This window comes from Hyperolius riggenbachi, chromosome 5 (genome assembly GCF_040937935.1).
Source record: "Hyperolius riggenbachi isolate aHypRig1 chromosome 5, aHypRig1.pri, whole genome shotgun sequence".
In the NCBI taxonomy this organism is placed as follows: domain Eukaryota; kingdom Metazoa; phylum Chordata; class Amphibia; order Anura; family Hyperoliidae; genus Hyperolius; species Hyperolius riggenbachi.
The window spans coordinates 87,162,425-87,185,600 of NC_090650.1; the positions used below are offsets into that span (position 1 = coordinate 87,162,425).

The 23,176-nt window shown below is 41.8% G+C and overlaps 1 protein-coding gene across 2 annotated transcripts in view; it reads left to right on the forward strand.

The window, feature by feature from the left end:
* RAPGEF5 (Rap guanine nucleotide exchange factor 5) overlaps positions 1 to 23,176 on the forward strand; it is a 430,024-nt gene that overhangs the window by 386,693 nt on the left and 20,155 nt on the right. For both annotated transcript variants that reach the window (XM_068235962.1, XM_068235963.1), the window contains 6 exons: positions 9,206 to 9,297; positions 10,533 to 10,655; positions 11,727 to 11,905; positions 15,960 to 16,050; positions 18,199 to 18,249; positions 19,766 to 19,853. In XM_068235962.1, coding sequence (XP_068092063.1) covers positions 9,206 to 9,297; positions 10,533 to 10,655; positions 11,727 to 11,905; positions 15,960 to 16,050; positions 18,199 to 18,249; positions 19,766 to 19,853 — 624 coding nt within the window. The remainder of the gene's footprint in view (positions 1 to 9,205; positions 9,298 to 10,532; positions 10,656 to 11,726; positions 11,906 to 15,959; positions 16,051 to 18,198; positions 18,250 to 19,765; positions 19,854 to 23,176) is intronic.

Here is a 23,176-nt window from a genome sequence, read left to right on the forward strand (position 1 = left end):
CTGTGCTTCACGTAGTGCAAAGTGCTTCTCAGTGTTTACAAATACTATTTTTTTTGTTTACACTTTACCATGTTTATATACTGCTGATATTTTACGCTGTGTTTTATGGAGTACTTTTAGGGCTCCCTCACACTACAGAATGCCTGCAGGAACACGATTTCGTGCATACGTTCCCAACACACGGAATGCACATCGTGGTGTGGTAAATCGCTGATCTTGGCAGCTGCAACACAATAGAACCCATTGGGAAAACATGTGCGCTGTGCAACTAGATGTTCCCAGGCACATTACATCACAACGCATAGGAACGTCTTTGGACAGTCATGTTACCGTGTGGATTGCACATCGGGGGGGGGGACACACACAACAGGGTGGCATGTGCGTGACGCAATGTGGTGGAGCGGCGCAGACAATGCGATCTGGTGTTGCAGGTACGTTGATCCGCTGGGTGGGTCGCTCGCGGGTTGGAGTCGGCAGCGGCTGTACACATGCCTGACTATTGGCTGAGGCTGTCATTATTGGCCACCTTAGTCAGGTGTTTCTATGAGCCTTTACACAGGCTGATATTTTTAACAAATTTTTATGAATTATCCATTATGAAAATGATTGTAAATGAATTAATGCCAACATGAATGACTCGGCGGGTCATCGGGCATGTCGGAAATTATATATGCTGAGAATACACAGTACATTTTTGTACCGTGTAATCGAGCCGCTAATGGCTCGATTGATCATTTCCGACGTGTACGATGACCCGCCGGATTGATTCTCCGCTCGATACCGCGGGCAGGACAATGGTAAGAAACGGACAGAAGATAAGGAAGTGCCCGCGGAAACGAGCGGGAATCGATCCGGGCGCCCGCGCCGGAAACAGAACGTACCGTGTATGCCCAGCATTACACATTGAGCTCTACACAAACCAAACAAGTGGCCTAAAGCTAATTAACAGACCATAGTGAGAGTTGCTGAACCATTGGGAAATAGTGATGGACCAATAAATTGTTCTAGTATGCAAATCTCACTTGATCAAGAGAAAGAATTAAATAGAAATTGCACTGTTCTTATAAAATTGCCATAATATGTGGGCTACACAAGTGTGTATTTATGTAATAAAACTTTAGTTAACTTGCAGACAGCTAAAAATATCCAAAACTGACAGTAAAACCATGACAACAGGACTGTGTTTGGAGTACAGATCGCACATTAACTTTTTTATACCAGTTGCCAGGCATCCTGCTGATCTTTCCTGCAGCAGTAGTGTGTGCATCACACACCTGAAACAAGCATGTGGTAAATGCAGTCAAACATCTGATCCCAGGGTCTATGACTAATGCTGCGTACACACTGGCGACTATGGTCGTTTGAAACACCTCATTAACGATCTTTCCGCCGACAATCGGGGAAAGAACTTTACCCAACGATCATTAACACGGACAAAAGAACGACATCGGGAAGATGGAAATATCCAACCTGACGGATCGTATCTACGGACAATCGTTACAAAACTATAGTGTGTACAGACACCGGCCGAGAACGATCGTTACAAGGGCCAATGCGCCTGCGTTGGATTCTGCCCAGCTTCTGTACTTCCTGTGTAGTGTGACCCGTAAAGATTGTTACATTACAAATTTCAAATAAACTTTGTTTGCAAGTTAACTATCATATATTTTTATCTATTGTAACTCCATGTTGGTAGGTTTTTTTTTTAATTTTATATAAATATTATTATTATTATTTATTTATTTATATAGCGCCAACATATTCCACAGTGCTTTACAAAGCACAATAAGACGACAAGGGAAACATAGATACAACTAACAAATGTACAGCAGAGTTCCAAGCAGCACAAATATTGTTACAAGAACAGTAAACATTAGGAGGATGACCCTGCCCTTGCGAGCTTACAATCTAGTGGGTTGTGGGGGACACACTAGGTAAGGGGGTGGAGGATGGATGAGGCAGTGATTTTTTGCCTCTGATTACATTGTGACAGAGAAGTAAATAAGGGCTATAGAATGTTATAAGCTTGTCTGAAAAGGTGTGTTTTAAGAGTGCGTTTGAAGATGTCCAGGTTTGGAGCATGACGTACAGGCTGTGGAAGAGAGTTCCAGATAAGGGATGATGCTCGTGTGAAGTCCTGGATGCGAGCATGAGAGGAGGTGATCAGCTTAGAGGCCAGGAGAATTTCTTGGGAGGAGCAAAGGTTGCGGGAGGGACAATATCTTGAGATTAGTGAGGAGATGTATGGAGGAGACAACTCGTGGAGGGCTTTGTATGTTAGAGTCAGGAGATTGAACTGGATCCTCTGGGTAATGGGTAACCAGTGGTAAATATGTACGCAACATTTCCTTCTGATCGTTCTTTTCTGCGAGAACTATCGTTAAAATGTGTATGATGATCGCTGCATCCCATCGTTGCATACCAATCTTTCCAATATCGTTCGTCTGGTAACTATCGTTCTTTGCAAACGATAGTTATCGCAAGTGTGTACGAAGCATAAGAGTATTAGTGACAGATCATCAGCAGGACAGCCAGGCAATGTGCATTGATTAAAAGGTAATAAATGTGGCAGGTGCTATATCTGTCTCACTTCAGGTGTGCATTGTGTATACATTTGTGTAATGCATTATTATTTTTTATTTCTTATAATTCTTTTATCAGAATGAATTTTTTCAGAATGTTATTTAGGCATAAGTTGAGTATATTGATTTACTGAGAGTATAAATATTTACTGATTTAATTCTAGGATTCACAACAGTGACCCCATGTCACGTATCTAGTAAAACGATCAATATGTCATCTCCTCCTGACACCTCGTACAATTGTCAGGGAGGAATTGTACTGATTAGGAGCTGGTCACTGAACACCCTCTGATCCAGCACTATTTCCCTATACAATCCAACCGGGAGATCTCCAGTAATAGCAGCCCCAGCACAGCCTTGTAAACACACCAAACATGTATGACATAAGGGATCTATACTGTGTAATCATTCACAGACTAGATCATCCTGTCCTGGCTGACGATACATGGATCCTGAGCGTTGTATCACACGGGCTGTACATCTACTACAATAGTTCCATGAATGCATTTATATTGCCCTTTTGACAGATCTGCCTTAATGATTATACTTTGAAAAGAGCTGTCAAGGGCTGTAGTGTCTTCATCAAGGCCTCACAATGACTTTGTATTGATTCTGTCATGTACTGTTAAACCTGCCTGACCTGTCCCTACTGGCAATTTCCAAGTGTAAGCTGGGAGAATCCTGCTGGCTCATCTATTTCCTGCTGAGCTGGGTGTAGCTGGATGGGCAGATTGCAATAGATGATGATCTCTGTAGGCATCATTAAAGGGGGTACACTATGAAGATTCATGGGATTGGGTACTGAACATAAGCCTCACTTGTAATGTACACTTCTTCATATTTTATGAGCTAAAAGAGTTTTAGGATTCCACAAACATTTACTCTAGCAAGCGGTTTAATTTCAAGCCATTTGAATGCGCATGAGTACCTTAGGAAAATAGTATCATTGTAAAGACTGTATAATAACTTAGTTCTGCCTGGGATAAACTGCTTATCACTATTATTGTTGTACTGAACCTATTTATGCTTAAAATAACCTAAAATGAGTATCCGATCCACGATTCAACATGCTTGTACTCAACATACTTGTATTATTATCGAAAACAAGGTACAATCAGCACTGGTCTCTGCTTGAGTAATCTATCTCAAACTTCCCCCCATGACTGCATTATTAAACTTTATACACTCATTATAGTGTCTCTGTTGATTATTATTATTGTATTTATAAAGCGCCAACATATTACGCAGCGCTGAACATTAATTTAGGTTACAGACAATATTTAGGGGTGACATACAGCAATATGACAATACAGGAATACAAGAAAACCAGATCACACAGCACAGTATGAACATAAGGTAAGGCTTAGTCAGTCACTGGATGGGAGCATGGAGATAGGCAAGTTAGGTTCACTCAAGTGCATAGCATGGGTTCACAGTAATGGAGGTGCATGATCGGGTAGGACACAAAAGGAGGAGGACCCTGCCCAAAAGCTTACAATCTAGAAGGAAAGGTAGAGACACAAAGGTAGGGACCAGAGTTCCGTTGTGGGTTTAGAGCAATTGTGAGGGGTGGTAGGCCAGAGAGAAAAGGTGAGTTTTGAGGGCTTTCTTGAAGATATTGAAGGAGGGGGCTTCCCTAATGGGTGGGGGTAGAGAGTTCCAAAGTGTTGGAGCAGCTCTTGAGAAGTCCTGGAGGCGTGCATGGGACTGGGTGATGCAGGGGACGGTTAGGCGAAGTTACATAGTTACATAGTTACATAGTTATTTTGGTTGAAAAAAGACATACGTCCATCGAGTTCAACCAGTATAAAGTACAACACCAGCCTGCTCCCTCACATATCCCTGTTGATCCAGAGGAAGGCGAAAAAACCCTTACAAGGCATGGTCCAATTAGCCCCTAAAGGGAAAAATTCCTTCCCGACTCCAGATGGCAATCAGATAAAATCCCTGGATCAACATCATTAGGCATTACCTAGTAATTGTAGCCATGGATGTCTTTCAACGCAAGGAAAGCATCTAAGCCCCCTTTAAATGCAGGTATAGAGTTTGCCATAACGACTTCCTGTGGCAATGCATTCCACATCTTAATCACTCTTACTGTAAAGAACCCTTTCCTAAATAAATGGCTAAAACATTTTTCCTCCATGCGCAGATCATGTCCTCTAGTCCTTTGAGAAGGCCTAGGGACAAAAAGCTCATCCGCCAAGGTATTATATTGCCCTCTGATGTATTTATACATGTTAATTAGATCCCCTCTAAGGCGTCTTTTCTCTAGACTAAATAAACCCAGTTTATCTAACCTAACCTTCTCGATAAGTGAGACCTTCCATCCCACGCATCAATTTTGTTGCTCGTCTCTGCACCTGCTCTAAAACTGCAATATCTTTTTTGTAATGTGGTGCCCAGAACTGAATTCCATATTCCAGATGTGGCCTTACTAGAGAGTTAAACAGGGGCAATTTTATGCTAGCATCTCGAGTTTTTATTTCCCTTTTAATGCATCCCAAAATTTTGTTAGCCTTAGCTGCAGCTGCTTGGCATTGAGTACGATTATTTAACTTGTTGTCAATGAGTACTCCTAAGTCCTTCTCCAAGTTTGATGTCCCCAACTGTATCCCATTTATTTTGTATGGTGCTAGACCATTAGTACGTCCAAAATGCATGACCTTACATTTGTCAACATTGAATTTCATCTGCCATGTATGTGCCCATATAGCCATCCTATCCAGATCCTGTAGCAATATGACACTATCTTCCTGAGAGTTAATGATTCTGCACAATTTTGTATCATCTGCAAAAATAGCAACATTGCTCACTACTGCATCTACTAGGTCATTAATAAATAAATTGAAGAGCACTGGACCCAGAACAGACCCCTGTGGGACCCCACTGCTAACAGTCTCCCATTTTGAGTATGATCCATTGACCACAACTCTTTGTTTTCTGTCCATTAGCCAGTTCCCTATCCATGAACACAGACTCTTCCCCAGTCCTTGCATCCTCAACTTTTGCACCAGACTTTTGTGGGGAACAGTGTCGAAGGCCTTTGCAAAATCCAAGTATATCACATCTACAGCATTCCCAATATCCATATTAGCATTCACTACCTCATAAAAGCTGAGCATGTTAGTCAAACAGGACCTGTCTTTAGTAAACCCATGTTGATGCTGAGAAATAAGATTATTTTCTACTATGAAGTCATGTATAGTATCTCTTAGTAACCCCTCAAATAGTTTGCATACAACTGATGTTAAACTTACAGGTCTATAATTTCCTGGATCAGATTTTTTGCCCTTCTTAAATAATGGGAAAACGTGGGCTGTACGCCAATCCACTGGGACTCTGCCAGTTGCAAGAGAGTCACAAAAGATAAGATAAAGGGGTTTATCTATAACTGAACTTAATTCCCTTAGGACCCGAGGATGCATGCCATCCGGGCCAGGTGCCTTGTCTATTTTTAATTTATTTAGTCTTGCCTTCACTTCTTCCTGCGTTAAGTATTTAATATTACAGTTAGAAGATTGAGACTCTTCCGCCTCTGTAGTTTGCAACAGTGCTGTTTCTTTTGTGAAGACAGAAGCAAAGAAAGCATTTAATAACTCTGCCTTACCTTGGTCATCCACCATTGAGTTCCCATCCTCATCCTTTAGGAGTCCTATACAGTCAACCTTTCTTTTTTTAGAGTTAATGTACTTGTAAAACTTTTTTGGGTTAGATTTGATATCCTTAGCGATTTGTTTTTCAGCTTCAATCTTTGCCTGCCTAATTTCTTTTTTACAATTTTTATTGCACTCCTTATAATTGCTTAGTGCAGCCTCTGTCCCCTCCTGTTTTAAGACCTTATAGGCATTCTTTTTCCTCTTCATTTTATCTTTAACCTTTCTATTCATCCATAGAGGCCTTTTTTTATTCCTAGACATTTTGTTTCCATATGGGATATACATACTACAGTATTGATTGAGTATAAGTTTAAAAGCTTGCCATTTCCCTTCAGTGTCTTCCCCTTGTAGTACATTATCCCAGTTCACCAAACTTAGTGCCTGCCTAATTTGAGTGAACTTTGCTTTTCTAAAGTTCATAGTTTTAGTGGTCCCGCTGCCCCGTGGCCTATCAGTCACCAGCTCAAACGTTATCATGTTGTGATCACTATTTCCCAAATGTTCTTGAACCTGCACATTTGATACATTATCTGGTCTATTAGAAATGATCAGATCCAGTAACGCATTCCCCCTAGTTGGTTCAGTTACCATTTGAGTCAAGTAATTGTCCTGTAGTGCTGCCAGAAATCTGCTGCTTTTACCAGAATGGGTAGCCTCAATACTCCAGTCAATGTCTGGAAAGTTGAAGTCGCCCATAATTATGACCTCATTTTTACCTGCAGCTTTTTCAATCTGCTGTAGTAATCGCAGTTCTGCAGCTTCATTAATAAGAGGTGGCCTGTAGCATACCCCAATAAGCAATTGGCAACTTTTATTTCCACCATGAATATTTACCCAAACGGACTCCACATCTTCGCAATCTTTCTCCATCTCATCGTTGAGGACAGCTGTAAGAGAATTCTTAACAAAGAGACAAACCCCTCCACCTTTTTTCCCTGTTCTATCCCTCCTAAACACATTGTATCCTTTTAAATTAGCTATCCAGTCATGGCTTTCATCCATCCATGTCTCGGTTATTCCCACAATGTCATAGCCTTTGTCATTCAGAATGAACTCTAGTTCGTCTATTTTATTTGCAAGGCTCCGAGCATTGGTTACCATGCACTTTATATTTTTACCACCACATTTACCAATTTTGTTTACATGAAATTGGCTACTTGAATTTTTACCAACCTCCTTAATCTTTACAATGTCCCCACCCCCCTCTCCACCCTCCATAATGATAGGTTCCCACTGTCTTTTTACCTCATCTTGTCTATGTATTGAGACTTTATCCTCCCGCCTCCCCCCAGATCCTAGTTTAAAATCTCCTCCAACCGTTTAGCCATCTTCTCCCCCAATGCAGCTGCACCCTCCCCATTAAGGTGCAGCCCATCCCTGCTGTAGAACCGGTAGCCGACTGCAAAGTCTGCCCAGTTCTCAAGTTCATTGGAGGAGCGGAGTGAGCGGCTAGGTGTGTATCTTTGAGTAAGATCAGAAATGTAGTTGGACAGGTTTCATGGACAGATTTGTAGGTCAGGCACAGTATCTTGAATCTGATTCTGGACTGGATAGGAAGCCAGTGGAGGGATTCACGGAGGGGAGCTGCCGTGGTGGAGAGATGGGAGGAGTTTATCATTCTGGCTGCCGCATTCATGATGGACTGCAGCGGAGCTATTCGGGTCATAGGGAGACCAGACAGAAGGGCATTGCAGTAGTCAAGGCGGGAAATTATGAGGGCGTGGATGAGGAGTTTGTTGGTGGCAGAGGTCAGGAAAGGGCGAATCTTACAGATGTTACGGAGGTGGAAGTTGCAGGACTTTGTGAGGTTTTTTGATGTGAGGAGTGAAGGAGAGTGTGGAGTCCAGGGTGACACCCAGACAGCGGGCTTGAGAGGTAGGGCGAATGGTAGTGTGGCTAACAGTGACATGCACATCTGGGCCCATATGCAATTAACTTTTTCTCCTGAGTTTTCTCCCAGGAGATAATTTTTCATCTTCAATTTATAATAGCTTTTTGGTACTTTGCAATAGAACAAGTACAAAAAGTAGGTGAAAAGGTACTATCAACATTATTTTGAGTATTTTCTTGCTTGCTGGTAGTTTAAAAGGCATTTTATTGACAATTTTGAAAATTTCAGCCAGGAGAAAACTCAGGAGAAAAAGTTAATTGCATATGGGCCCTGGGCGGTTCATGGATGGCTGGGGTGGATGTTGATTCACTAATGTGTGATAAGAAAATTAGCTTCTATTGTACTGTATTATGGATATAGTTATTTTAAACAGTACCGATGTCCAGTGCAACAAACTTTGTGCGTTACTAAGTAAAGTTACCCTGAGCTGAAAATATACTGAGAGAAACAATTGTACCTATCCTTCTACTCCTTACAAAATGACTTTTTTTACAATCTCAGTTTTATTTTTTGTTTAAAACTTAAAAACGTAGGTTTTGTCTCAGCTGAATGACACAGTCTTTCACACACTCTGAAAGTTCTGAGCCAAAATCTATGAACTATTGACGTTCTATATCTATTCCCTGCACTCAGAAGCTGTACTCTTTCATGTGAGAGTTTTGTAGCTGTAATTCCTCATTAGTGAGGGTTATGCTATAGTCGACTAGGTCCTAACTGGAGAGAAACTGTCAATTGCATAGCTGAATGTTTACCTTATTCAGGCAGGAAAAAAGGAACACAGTCTAGTTGTTTGTGTGCTTGGCACTGTACATACACAAGTCTATCTCATCATTCACATGTCAGCTCAGATACACTTTAATACAAATTTGCTCTCATATGCATTAAGAAACTGGCGATTCAACTTTCTCAGTTTTACTTTTAAACAGATGACTCTTCTTGATGGCACAAGCTCTTATATATTAACACCCACCTTCAAAACTTTTTAATCTCTGACTTTTCATCTCACTCTTCACAGATGATTGTTCTGCATCGAAAGAATGTTTTCTCTTCAACATTTTGTTTTATATCCACAGAAAAACATGAACTGTTGCCAACAGAAATGGCTCTGTCCAAGTCACTGGAGTCATCGAGTCGCATTTACACTTACAGGAAGAGCGAGACTTTGGTGAGTGATATAAACAGTACGCATATCTCAATCAGGGTTCATTGCCAGAGCAAAGGAAATAATAACTCTGCTTACCTTTACATCAGAACTGTTATGGATTATGAAGGAGAAGGCTGAGGCCATAGGGACTGGCAGTTCAGCAGTGGTTCAGAGAACACTAATGGGCCACAGGCGTTTGCCAAGTGGTCCACAAGCACCCCTGCTGTTGTGTTTTGTTCGCGGTCTAGGTGGAAAGAAGTTTACGCAGCACTTGAAAAGAAAATATAATACAGTAGAATCCTTTTATAGTAAATGTCAAGGGACCTGGCTATGTAGTTGACTATATCAAAAGTGTAATACATCAGAAATGGTCAGATAATACAAATGGAAATGGAAAGATAGAGAGTGTAATACAAATGGAAGGATAGAGGATTGATTGGCTTACCTCTCCCATAGATGTCTCAATTGTATTTTAAAGCGTTTATCGCACAAGTGTAGGGTCAGACAACATTTTTAGTCAGCTGAGATGGTCCAGAGGTGATGCCCCTGACTGTAATTATAAGGTCACGAGTTTGACTCCCGTGTCAGAAAAAAAGAGATTGTGTTTTGGGGGCATTTCCCACTTCATCAGGTAAAAAAAAACTACAAAAATAGTATTGAGGTGATTAAGATAACTATCGCTGGCCAGTAGGCACTTTTGATGGTTTTTATTGAGTGAAATTTGAGGGTGATTGTCTTCCCATATATATATATACTTTATCCTGGTATTTTTCGATGAATATTGCACTCCTGGTGTCTTGTCTCTTTTCAGTACACGGTTTGCCGTGGCCCTCCCCACTCCACACTGTCGCAGATATTTTTTTCAGCTTTCTGCTCTGTGTTGTAATACAATATTTAGTATGTGAGTTTCCCCCCATACTGGAAGCCATGATTAATGTAAGATCCAGGCCAGCATGGAGACAGTTAATAACTACCTTTGCTGTATTTCTTTTCATCGTGCTGTCTGCCTGGTCAGTTTCTTTATAATTGAATTTCCGACCAGAGTGCTTTGTTCAATGAGTGTCAATTCATCACACTCCCGTGCTTTCAAGGCCTTTTCCTAAATTGACTGAATAATCTTATTGAAGGTGAAGCGGCATGAAGACAAAATAAAGTGCACTCAACCCAGATTACTTTTGCTAACAACCTCCTTTTTTTTAATTGTCTTTCTAGAAGAAAACGTTTACTGAAGGGTTTTTGTTTTCCCCGTTTTGCAGAACCCGTTTGCAGAGAATGAAGAGGCTCAGAACAGGTCTGTTAGAATCCTGGGGATGAACACTTGGGATCTCGCCTCAGAACTCACCAGCTTCGACTGGAGTCTCTTCAATTCAATCCACGAGGTACGATCAGCCAGGAAGGCCTGATTTATATTAGTAATATATGCCAAACAAGTGATGTCTTGGCAGAGTAAGCACTGCTCTACCACACCAGAGCTCATTTATATATCAGACTGTATATGGTGAGTATAGAGTTAGGCACGGGGCTTGAGGCGATTATATGGCTCGACACAAGATGGGGGTGACGATATGGTTAGGCACAATGCAGGGGGTGAGGATATGGTTAGGAACAAGGTGGGGGGGGGATATGGTTAGGTACAAGGCAGGAGTTGAGGCTATGGCTAGGTACAAGGCATGGGGGGGATATGGTTATATACAAGGCAGGGGGTGAGGATATGGTTAAGCACAATGCAGGGGGTGAGGATATGGTTAGGTACAGGGCGGGGAGGATATGGTTAGGTACAATGCAGGGGCTGAGGTTATGGCTAGGTACAAGACATGGGGGATATGGTTAGGTACAAGGCAGGGGGAGAGGATATGGTTAGGTATAAGGCATGGGGATATGGTTAGGTACAAGGCAGGGGAGATATAGTTAGGTACAAGGCACGGAATGAGGATATAGTTAAGCACAAGACTGGTGGTGAGGATATGATTAGGTACAAGGCAGGGGGTGAGGATGTAGTTAGGCACAAAGCTGGTGGTGAGGATATGGTTGGGTACAAGGCATCAGGCAGACGGTAAGGACATGGTGAGGTAAAGGGCTGAAGGTAAATACATGGTTAGGCACAGGGAAGAGGTGATGACAGTTAGGCACAGGGCTTGAGGTGATACTAGGTTTAGGCAAAATGCATTGGTGAGGATAGAGTTTTACTGTGGAGTGGGTCAAGGAAAGAACTATATATCTGGAAAACTCCCACTATTGGGTATGACTGACCAGCTTATCAGGGCTTGTTTGCTGAAGATATACAGTTACCACCAGTTACAAAGGGATTGTGTGTATTTTAAGTAAAAATACATGTATACAATAAACTTTCTTTTAAAACATGAATTTGAATACAGCAAATGACTGATGTAGACTGCATATGCATCTTTTATTATTCTGGCCCCTAATAACCTTGGACCCTTGTGTTGCAGCAAGAGCTGATCTACTTCACATTCAGCAGACAAGGGAAGGGAGAGAACACGCTGAACCTGAGTCTCCTCCTGCAGAGATGTAACGAGGTGCAGCTCTGGGTGGCCACAGAGATCCTGCTCTGCAGCCAGCTGGGCAAACGGGTGCAGCTAGTCAAGAAGTTCATCAAGATTGCTGCCCAGTAAGTCGGAAACTTCATACATGTGCTGCTTATACACGTACCATTATAGGTTGTTTGAAAGAAAAGAAATTCCATCGTACAGGAGGGGACTAGTCTGTGGATTAGGAAACAAATGAAGTTAGCAATGTAGTTGTAAACAGACTTCCTCATCAGAGCTCAATGGAAATTCAATCTGGGGGTTCCAAGCATGACAAGACTCAACAATCACCACTTTAAAAAAAATGTAAATCAATAACTGATACACTACAAGGGTCCTGCTATTTTTAGTAAAAAACAAAGTGCCATCTTCGTGTTTACTATTTACCTGCATCAGTGTTTTACTACAGCTAACATCTGGAAATAGGCCTGAAGAAGGGGACAAGATCCCAGAAAGCTTGCATTATTTAACTTTATCAGTTAGCCATTAAATGGTATTACTTTTACAAGACTTTGGTTTTTTTTCTACCTACTGCGAGTTTTAAGAGTGTTAAACTGAGTTATAATGTTTGGCAAGATTAGAGTTCCAATTTATACAAACTTGCACACAACTTGTGCCAATCACAAAGACTGGCTGAGCTGCCTAATCATATGCACAACTTCTCTGTTCGCTAAAATTGTCTCAGGAGATAGTAATCTAGCCTGTGTAGGTAGCGTTATTGTTTACACAGATTGATCTGGCTGTTTAGAAGGAGCTCTGTTTGGACTGCATGTGACAAGATGTTTGGGTTCCATATCATGTCCACTATCCTTACTAGTTGGGCTATTCAGTTTCATAATATCAGCTTAATAGAAGACATAGCCAGCTGCTGTGGGGCCATTCAGCTGCCCGATATGGAGATACAGCAGTTTCAAAAATTCTAAATTTGTTAACCTTTTATACACTCACATGCAAATGCTCTCATGCAAGTACTGTGAACCAAACATTCAGGAACCACTGCTAACCCTATATAGCTAGGTTAAAAGCCAGTGTCTTCATTAGCAAAAAAAATGCATTATATTGCGTAGTCACATACACCCTGCAGAGGTGCCCCAGAGTTCATATGTGTCCCAACTCTGGCCCTATAACGTGCATAATGCAAGCATACAGTGCATCAGCCTATCAACAACTGGACATAGTTTGAAAAACACAACACAGCACAAGAGAATGCCAACACCCAAGTCTGAAAGCAAATAGGGTTTTCTGCCAGTAGACACACACAATGCATTTGAGAAATAGCATGTGTGAGCAAAAACAAGTGCAGTAGCACATACTGTACAAGAGATCTTAAGAAAGCCTTTTTCCAAACCTACAGTGGCTGGAAACCCATAATCCTTTTCAGATGTTTATTAAAATCTAATTTACAATAATGAGTGACCTTCTTAGATCTCCTCTAGTCATTGGTGCTAAAAAGGAAGTCCGATGTGTAATGGGAGATCAGAAGATCACAGAGTTCCCCTACCTGTCAGTTCATTGTTCTCTCATCCATGTTGTGTTTATGTATTATGCAGCATATTCCTGTGGGTGAGCCTGTGGGCTGGAAGAGAATCTATATGCCATGCGTGATATTTATGAATCAGCTGGTGTCAGCAGTCAGAGCTGCCTCTTTCTATTTATAACCCCGAGGTTTAAACAGGTTTCACTGAAGTCCCTGATGATTTACGCATTCCAGGCTCCAGCCTTCAGCCTCCAGTTCTATTAGTCAGGAATAATGTATCATCATTTCCATCACAGACTCTGCTGCAATGTAACGTTGTGCCCTGGTTAAGGGTTTCTGCTGTTAAAATAAAGCAAATGGAGATGGCATTGGAGAAATTTTAACATCTCAGCCTACTTACTTTTAAGTATACAAAATAACTCAAAACAAGACCCTGGTCAATAATCCAGTGCTAGTTTACTGATTTTGCTTTTCTTCTAAAACATAAGCTTATTGTTGCCAATGTTTACATTACAAGCCCAGCTGTACTCAGTTTTTGCAAATGTTATCAGCTCCTAGATGTGTTTAGAAGTTCAATATAAACCTGTAAAAGCAGTGAGGATAGCCTTGAAGCACATGATTCAAGCAGAGATCAGCATACACTGTAGCTTGTTTACTATCAGCCTAAATAGAATCTCATAATGTTAAGAATCTGCTGAATTGCAGTGCATGCCTGCAGGGGGAGGAGCTATAAAGTGAGAGATGTTTGCTTGCCTGGAAATACATGCTCTACTGCTAGCAGAATGCATTTTGAAGGGATTGTTGTGTCACGTGACTGTGTGTTCTAAAGTGTATTTCTCAGGAACAGCTGCGTCAAATATGAAAGCAGTATGGGTAAATGTATAATCCCCTATACACCCTTTCTAACCATGCATAATCAAGATCGGTGAGCTAGGGCCTTGAACTCCAAGCAGTTCATTTTGTCACAATTATACAAACTAGATCGCGCTACTGCTTCAATCAGTCCTTGCTACCATATACATGAATCAATTGTCCATAACCTATCCGGTGCGGTTTCATATATTTCTTCAAGCTCGATCGTGGGCGTTCAATAATGCTTAGGCTTCTGTGCATATACACCTCCACCACACCCTTAAGACTGGGCACTCACCCTTATCCACAGACCCTCTGCCAGATGGGTCAATTGCGCCTTGGGATACTCTCAGGCGATCCCCAGCCTTTACGATCCACACTTGAATGGTAAAGCAATTTCTTCATAAAGCATGCACCTCAAAGTAAAGCACAAAGCCTCTCATAGCGTAAAACCGTTCAGTTAGTTTAATAAAAGTTAAAATTGCACACTCACATGTCCATACGATAAAATAGCGCACAGAGTTTTTTGGATGGGCTCTCCCCCATATGGTGGCCGTCAAGCAGGGCTAGAAGCGAAACCGGACCTCAGAACGTCTCATCCCCCTCGCCGCTGATCCACCACGGGGACACCTGAGAGGAAGTGAATTGGCGTGGTGGATCAGCGGCGAGGGGGATGAGACGTTCTGAGGTCCGGTTTCGCTTCTAGCCCTGCCTGACGGCCACCATATGGGGGAGAGCCCATCCAAAAAAACTCTGTGCGCTATTTTATCGTATGGACATGTGAGTGTGCAATTTTAACTTTTATTAAACTAACTGAACGGTTTTACGCTATAAGAGGCTTTGTGCTTTACTTTGAGGTGCATGCTTTATAAAGAAATTGCTTTACCATTCAAGTGTGGATCGTAAAGGCTGGGGATCGCCTGAGAGTATCCCAAGGCGCAATTGACCCATCTGGCAGAGGGTCTGTGGATAAGGGTGAGTGCCCAGTCTTAAGGGTGTGGTGGAGGTGTATATGCACAGAAGCCTAAGCATTATTGAACGCCCACGATCGAGCTTGAAGAAATATATGAAACCGCACCGGATAGGTTATGGACAATTGATTCATGTATATGGTAGCAAGGACTGATTGAAGCAGTAGCGCGATCTAGTTTGTATAATTGTGTTAATTGTGATTGGTTGTTAGAACGCGCACCACCATTAGTGTTGACATTGATTTAATTTTGCTAGCGCTGTGTATTTTGTACGAGTTCATTTTGTCGCTCACTGTCCATTGCGTGATATGGGTGCAGACTCAGAGGAGGAGTAGCATTTAATGCTGCCCGGAATTCCAGCGGCAGCAGGTGGGAGCCGTCATTTGGTTCACCCTGCTGCCAAAATAACCGGGCAACCTATCAATAAGTATGCCTTGCACTGTCACTGGTGCATGAATAGACGCAATAGAGTCCTGGTCGACTTACAATAAAAAATGCCTGGTCCTTGATTCAATAAAGTTTTCTCATGGAAGATGCTGTCTCCTGTTATCTACAAAGGCATGTTTTCAGCACCTAGTAAGTGATAAAGTACTACTAAGTAGTAAGAAAATTGGCATCAAACTTACATTTGTTTGGGACATCTTTATGTAGAATATTACTTACTGGAATCTAATAAGGAATTTTATTGAAAAGTTGCAAAAAGATCTCCTGTGAGAAAACTCAGGAGAAGAGTCTCTAGAATCGTGGCCACAGTATGATGTGTGTGTATATAGTATATTTATTGTGTATGGTGTGTTTATGGTATATTTATTGTGTATGATGTCTTCACCTTCACAGCTGCAAAGCTCAAAGGAACTTGAACTCCTTCTTTGCGATTATAATGGGTTTGAACACAGCTTCAGTCTGTCGGCTATCACAGACCTGGGAGGTGAGGTTTTCACTACTACTCCTTTAGAAAAATACATCTAGAAATGCAGATTCTGTGTTACTATTAGTACAACCTTTTAATGATTGAAGGGTTCCGTTCACTAAGCCTTATTTGGTAAAGCAGAAAACAGCTGATTTTACCGAACAGATTGTGAAATGTCCATTCACAAGGCTGTTACCACAGGGAAATCTCATCTACTGACTAGTGAGGTAAATTACCGACTTGTGAGGTAAATACCTCAGTAAATGTCAATTCACAAAGAATAACACTTGCAGTAAAACAAGTGAGATGTTCTGTATTTTATCTCCAGCCTGGAGCTGTCAGTAACATACAGCCATTCGGTAAGGTTATACAAGGCAGGAAACAGAGCATGGAAAATGGGAAAACTAATTAAACTGTTGTACACTAGTTTAAACCGAACGACTCTCTCATGCAGGAAAAAGTTAGTAAATTTGAAAACAAAATTCAGAAATATCTCCTGAGGTCTTTTCCTGACTGCAGATACTTCTTGTAATTATAACATGGGGATGGGAAGTATGCAGACCTGGTACTTAAAGCAAATCTTTACTTTCCCAAATTAGAAACAAAATAGTCCTTATCAAATTATCTCTATATAGTTCAAGCATTTCAACAAACTGTATTACACTGACCTCTTCCCTTTGGTCACTGGTGTTTTTTAGGTCACTGCTGTAGCCCTACATGATTCATTGTAAAATCTGTCTTCCATAACTGCCGTTAGAGAGATAGGAGTGATTACTACCAACTATGTAAATTGAGCATCCCTGCAGGATACCTGCTTGCCATGAAAGGAATGTGTCATTGCAGTGGGATTGAAGGGATGTAAGGTTTTTTCTTTCTGCTTTGTGCAGGCATATGAATCAGTGGTAGAAACAGAAAGGGGGCTGGGGGGCCTCAGACCCTTAAATTCCGCCTTGAATTTTAGTTTTGGCAGGAAAAGCTCCAAGAGTTACTGTTCGTATCCTCTTTATGCAGGATAACAAATATTTGTCTGAGGCCTCTTGCACGCTACATGCGATTCCGATTTTTTATATGTCTAATTTTTTTATTCCGATTAAAAAATGTAGCAGCATGCAGTACTTTTTTTTAATCGGAATAAAAAATCGGATCAGATAAAAAAAATCGTAATGGCATGTAGTGTGCAAGAGGCCTTAAGCTGGCCATACATTACTCAATATATGGGCAGATTGACCATTAGATAGATCCCTCTCTGATCTAATCTCAGTTTAGATGTCCATTCAAATTCTGATGTGGCTCACCTTACCCGTTTAGTGGGTGCTGGACCTGGGTGCAAAGCCACATCACCATTCAGTCATCAAAGCTAGTAGGATCAGGTCCGCATATCGGTTTTAAGATGCAGTGTTTTTGTTTATTGCATTTGTCAGCACAAAATGACAATTGTTTCGGGGCTTTAAGAGGTCCCTTCATCAGAAAAAGTGCAAACATATTATATGTTTGCACTGAAACAATTGTTATTTTGTGCTGACAAATGCAATAAACGAAAACACTGCATCTTAAAACTCGTGTGTGGACCTGATCCTACTTTACTAGCTTTAATCTCAACTGAGAGGGATCGTTTGTCTGCCCACACACAACACAGCAATTTCCAATAGATTGAAATGAATTGTAAATAGTCCTTGCTCCGCCGCCTGCCGGGCCCTCCCCCAAGTGTATAAGTGTTCACCCGACCAATGGAGATTTCCATGTCACAAAATGATCTGCTCATCCCTAACCAGAAGTCCCTTCAACAGACCCTTTTGTGGAGTGCAAACTTTTACTGCTATAGACTGCACTCTTCTCTGGTGGTCAATGTTTTATAATAGGATTTTTAGCTACAGATTTCTCATTTAAAAACTGTCAGATGGAATTTTAAGGAGTTGAGCCTTGAAACGCTGCTAGACCTATATTTCTTAGATTAGTCCTTCTGGCCAGCTGGTGGTTTCTCTGAATATGCAGAAATGTGAATTTTTATGCACCATTCGCAGTATCATATTAGTAATGTGGATAGTTGACATTCATCACACGTCTCCTCTTCCTCCTTACTGCACAAAATTCAAGCAGAGCCGTCAAAAATTTTGTGTTCCTGTGCTACAGGGTAACATTATGTATTCTCTTTATCTTCCTTTCCAGAAAATCCCAGGGAAGTTCAAGAAACTTTTCTCTGAACTTGAAAGCCTAACGGTGAGTTTCTTTGCGTATTTACGCTTGTTCTGTCGCAGTGCAGATATTTAATATTCATTTACAGCCGTGCTCATCACCTCCACCCATGATAGGCTATCGTCTACCGCGCCTAAACAACAGCAAAGGAGGCTGAAGCTCAAAAGAAAAAAATGTTCTGTAAAATGTGCTAGAGAAATGTGCTTGTAGGGTTTAGGTGACAAGAGCAAGCCACAGTAAGGTTGTCCCTTTTCAGTATCAAGTTTGATCTTGTACCCCAGGGAATGAGCACTGTATGGGCATGTTATTCTGGTATACCAGAGGGACGTGTACTGACTCTATAGGGAGGAGAGATAACCGTGCAGCACACAATGGTAGCTTCTGGGGGGCAGGATAAGAAGGGAGCAATTCACTTTTCTGCCGCTTTTGGAACTTTTTAATAATTTTGGGAGTATCAATGAAACATATACCCTTCAGGATGTTTCCACTACACCAGTAGTATAATCAATAACTTTACGAAGATATCATATTATAATAGAGGAAAAGTCCAGGAAACCAAAAAATAAAGCGGACTAATTCTCTAATGATCAAAAATTCAGAAAACATCATAAAAAGTGGGAGCAATCTATGCAGGGCTTTGAGGTGCTGAAAAGCTTTACATTTTCAGGCAACACCGGCTTGTTTCAGGTTAAGCAGCATGACCTGCCTTGGTCATACTGCACCACTGCTGATCGGTCTCCTTAGCCTTATAAGGGGGGGGGCCTGATCCTCTGCCTCTAATACTATTAGCCATAGCCCCTGAACAAGCATGCAGCAGATCAGGTGTTTCAGACTTTAAAGTCAGATCTGACAAGATTAGCTGCATGCTTGTTTCTGGTGTTATTCAGATACTACTGCAGAGAAATAGACCAGCAGGGCTGCCAGGCAACTGGTATTGATTAAAAGGAAATAAATATGGCAGCCTCCGTATACCTCTTACTTCAGTTCCCCTTATAAATGTATACGGTCTGAAGAAGGGTACTTAACCTGAAAAAAGCCAGTGTTTCGCCTGAAAAATGTAAAGCTATACAGCACCCTAAATACCTTGGTGAGCCTTGTGTACCGCATCATTATTGGTGGAGGGATAGATTGTTCCCACTTTTTATGACGTTTTGTGTTTGTTTTTTTCTACTTTTTGATCATTAAACAATGTCAACTTTATTTTTGTTTTCCTCTATATGATATAATATCCTCGTAAAGTTATTGGCTGTTGGAACTTTTAGCAACCTCGGAGGACACCTGTACACACTCTGGATACTCATCCCAGACAGCCGCCTTGGTCAATGTTCCTCTAGCTGCACGGAGCATTACCCAGAAGCCAGTGCCTTAAGCAGCTCTGTCCTTGGTGTTTGCACTACCATAGCTGCCCACAGTGGAATTTTATGGGCTGCAGCAGGAGTTTAATGTTATTGTTTTATGATGTATTCAAAGCAGTTTATTGTGTTGCACTATTCAAGTGAAACCAAATTAAACTTAACTGTATGTTTAATTCATTTTACAGGATCCATCGCTAAATCACAAAGCTTACAGGGATGCTTTCAAAAAAATGAAGCCACCAAAAATCCCCTTCATGCCTTTACTTTTAAAAGGTAAACTTAATCATATTATTCTAAATATAGAAGTCAACTGTACTTTAATAATGATATGTAACAGTGTATAGCAGTCCTCCAAGGACATAGCCGACAACATAAAGAACTCATCCTGGAGCAGTCATTATATCTTAGCATCTCATTGCATTACATTCATCCCAAACTACTGTAAATTATCAGCTGTCCGTATGTTCATTCTTAATGACTCTGCACACCATGCACGTTCTTCTGTGTTCAGAAATCGTTACTTTTCTTTTCATGCGTTGCATCAATTCATGCCCAATGTCTCCACTAAATGTGTTCTGATTGAAGTACAACTGTGCCAGCTATGTCTGCAATTTGCAACTCAATTAATTCACTATTTCCTCTTCTTAAAAGACAGCTGTACCCACACTGGTTTAAATGCAAATTGCACTCCAGCTTTGGTAGCTTTGAAGCTTTGCTGAGGATCTTAAAGAGGAACTCCAGTGAAAATAATTTAATATAAAAAGGTGCTTAATTTTTACAATAATTATGTATACATGATTTAGTCAGAGTTTGCTCATTGTAAAATCTTTCCTCTCCCAGATTCACATTCTGACATGTATTACATGGTGACATTGTTACTGTGGGCAGATTATGTAGCTGTTCTGGCTTTAACAGACAGCTATAAACAGCCATTTCCTGTGTGTGTCATTGTTACATTGTGGCAGTTTGCCCAGAGTACCGTACGGTACCAGAGCCTCTTGTGGGAGGGGTTTCAGCACAAAATCAGTCATACAGCGCCCCCTGATGGTCTGTTTGTGAAAATCATTATATTTTTCATGTAAAAGTGGGTATCAGCTACTGATTGGGATAAAGTTCAATTCTTGGTCGGAGTTTCTCTTTAAGCATCCTCTGTAATTAAAATTTAAAGTTCGATTTTGCTCCTGTGATTTTTTTTTCACTTTTTTTTAGCATTAAGCTCATTATATTAGTTTTGTCTGAGATGGGCTCAGGTCTTTGGCAGCCTGGTACCGGTAACTGTGACTTGTGTCCAGTACACAGCAGAATAAATGTCATAAAAAGAAACCACAAGCTGCAAAAATAGGTTTCCATGATGAAAAACAAAAGTTTGCTTTCTTAAAACAGAAAGAATTTGCAAGAATTCAGGTTGCAGTGGGCTTGAGATGTCTCCCAGTGCATCACGGCTGAATATATGCAAATTAACCATTGTACCCTTAGAAGCTAAACACACCTCCAGATCCGCTGGAATGCAATGATGTGTCAGCTTGTTAATTTGTACAGAGCCATAATAATCCAACATGCATACAGACTGTTTCGGATTAGTTGATCCTCATCAGTGCATGACATGGATTAATTTGGCTCTATGGAGTAGGGCATAAATGATGAACACACTGCATTGCATTATCCATGCTGAGATTTTGACCATCATGGGTCTATTAGATCCTCCTTACTATTACCTTATTCTGATGCATCTAAGAAAGTATAGACATTTAGCAAATTCCACATGGAAATATGTCCAAAGCAGGTACATTATTATTATGTATTTATAGAACACCTCTTCCAAATTGCTTTACAGAGTATATACGGTAGTCATATTGCTAATTGTCCCTCAGAGCTGCTCATAATCTAATCCCTTCCATAGTCATATGACTCTAATGCAGACTAAAGGTGGCCAATTATCAGGTGTTTTGGTGGCCGATTGACTATCCAATTATCAAATCTGATCAGATGAAAATCGGTGCCTCCAAGAGCATGCCAAGTCAACAATGTGACCAATTTCAGCCCGAAATTGGTCACATGCATTGGTCGGGCAAGCTGCAAGATGTAGGGCTGACTTTTTTGATCGGGTGCACGGCGGTAACTGCGGGGTGATATCGGGATGAGCGACAAATGCAGCAGAACCCCGGCGCTGTACCCAAATGCTTGGTGCACTATACTTTACCACACTCGCGCACATTACACCGGCGACCACGTAAAGGCATGTGTATGTAGGACTGCGAGGGAGACGGTGGATGCACCATCCTAACGGGTGGTCCCTGAGAGATTTCTTGCTGAAATTGATCGGGAATCAGCCTGTGGTGTGTGGGCAGGCAACAGATCCGATCAGAGAGAGATCTGTCTCTTGGTCAATCTACTCATACATCTTCTGATGTATAAGCACCTTAAAGACCATATTGGGGAAGAACAAATTAACTTATCTGTATGGTGTCTGGATGTGAAGGAAACCAGTTGTCCCATGCAAATACAGGGAGAACGTACAAACACCATGTTGATAATGTCTTGGCCGAGACTTGAACTGGGTACCCAGCGCTGCAAGGAGAGAGTACTGTCCACTAGAATACTTACAATATAATGCAGGGATGTCCAACTCCAGTCCTTAAGGGCTTATTTCCATTTGCGGAGTGATGAGAGTGCGGCTACCTAGCCGCATCACTTCCGCTGCTGGCCGTGTCACTTCTGCATCAGAAGATGCAGAAGGGAATGGAGGGTGACAGCGGGCGGATACGGCTGTGCAAGAATCTGCAGCAGACTGCAGATTCTCTGATCACTCCGCACACAATGCACGGAATGGAAACTGTTCCATTGCCGTGCATTGGGATCAGGACACTTGTGGTGCGATGCAGCTGTGTAGCCGCATTGCACCGCATATAATGGAAACGTCCCTAAGGGCCAAGGTCCTCAAACATTTTTGGCACAGCTGAAATTAATTAGGCCCGGTTCACACTTGCGGTTTTGCAAAAACCGCACCGGATGTCCGGACCGCACCGGAGCCGGATCGGACCTGAACCGTACGGTTCCTGTCCGGATCCGGTCCGGTTGCATACGGTTTCCGTGCGGTATGAACACGGTTGCGGTCCGGATCCGGATTCTAAAAGAGATAACAACCTGTATAAAAACAAAAAAAAATGTTGGGGTCTGGGAGGTCAGCAGAAGGGGGACCTGTGGAATCAGGCCCTCCGCTGTTTAGCACTCACCTCCACCTCCAACATGCTGCCAACATCTCCAGCTCGTGCTGCTCCACTCCAAAATGGTTGCCCATGTGTCCCCGATACAATATCGCCGCAACAATCCTCATAGGAAGTGGGGTAGAACATCCGGATTTTTTGCCAGTGTGTTGTGCGCTCTCCGGTTCTCATTGGTTTCCATTGGCCGGATGGTGCAGTCCGGCTCCGCCCCGGATACGGCTGCCGGAGGAGCCGGACCAAAAAATAGCGCATGTTGGAACGGACACCGGAGTCCGGATCCGGTCCGGCTCCGGTCCGGACGAAACGGACACATGTGAACCCTGGCATAGACTTACATTGCTATGCCGTGCGTCCGTTTCGTCCGGCCAGCAT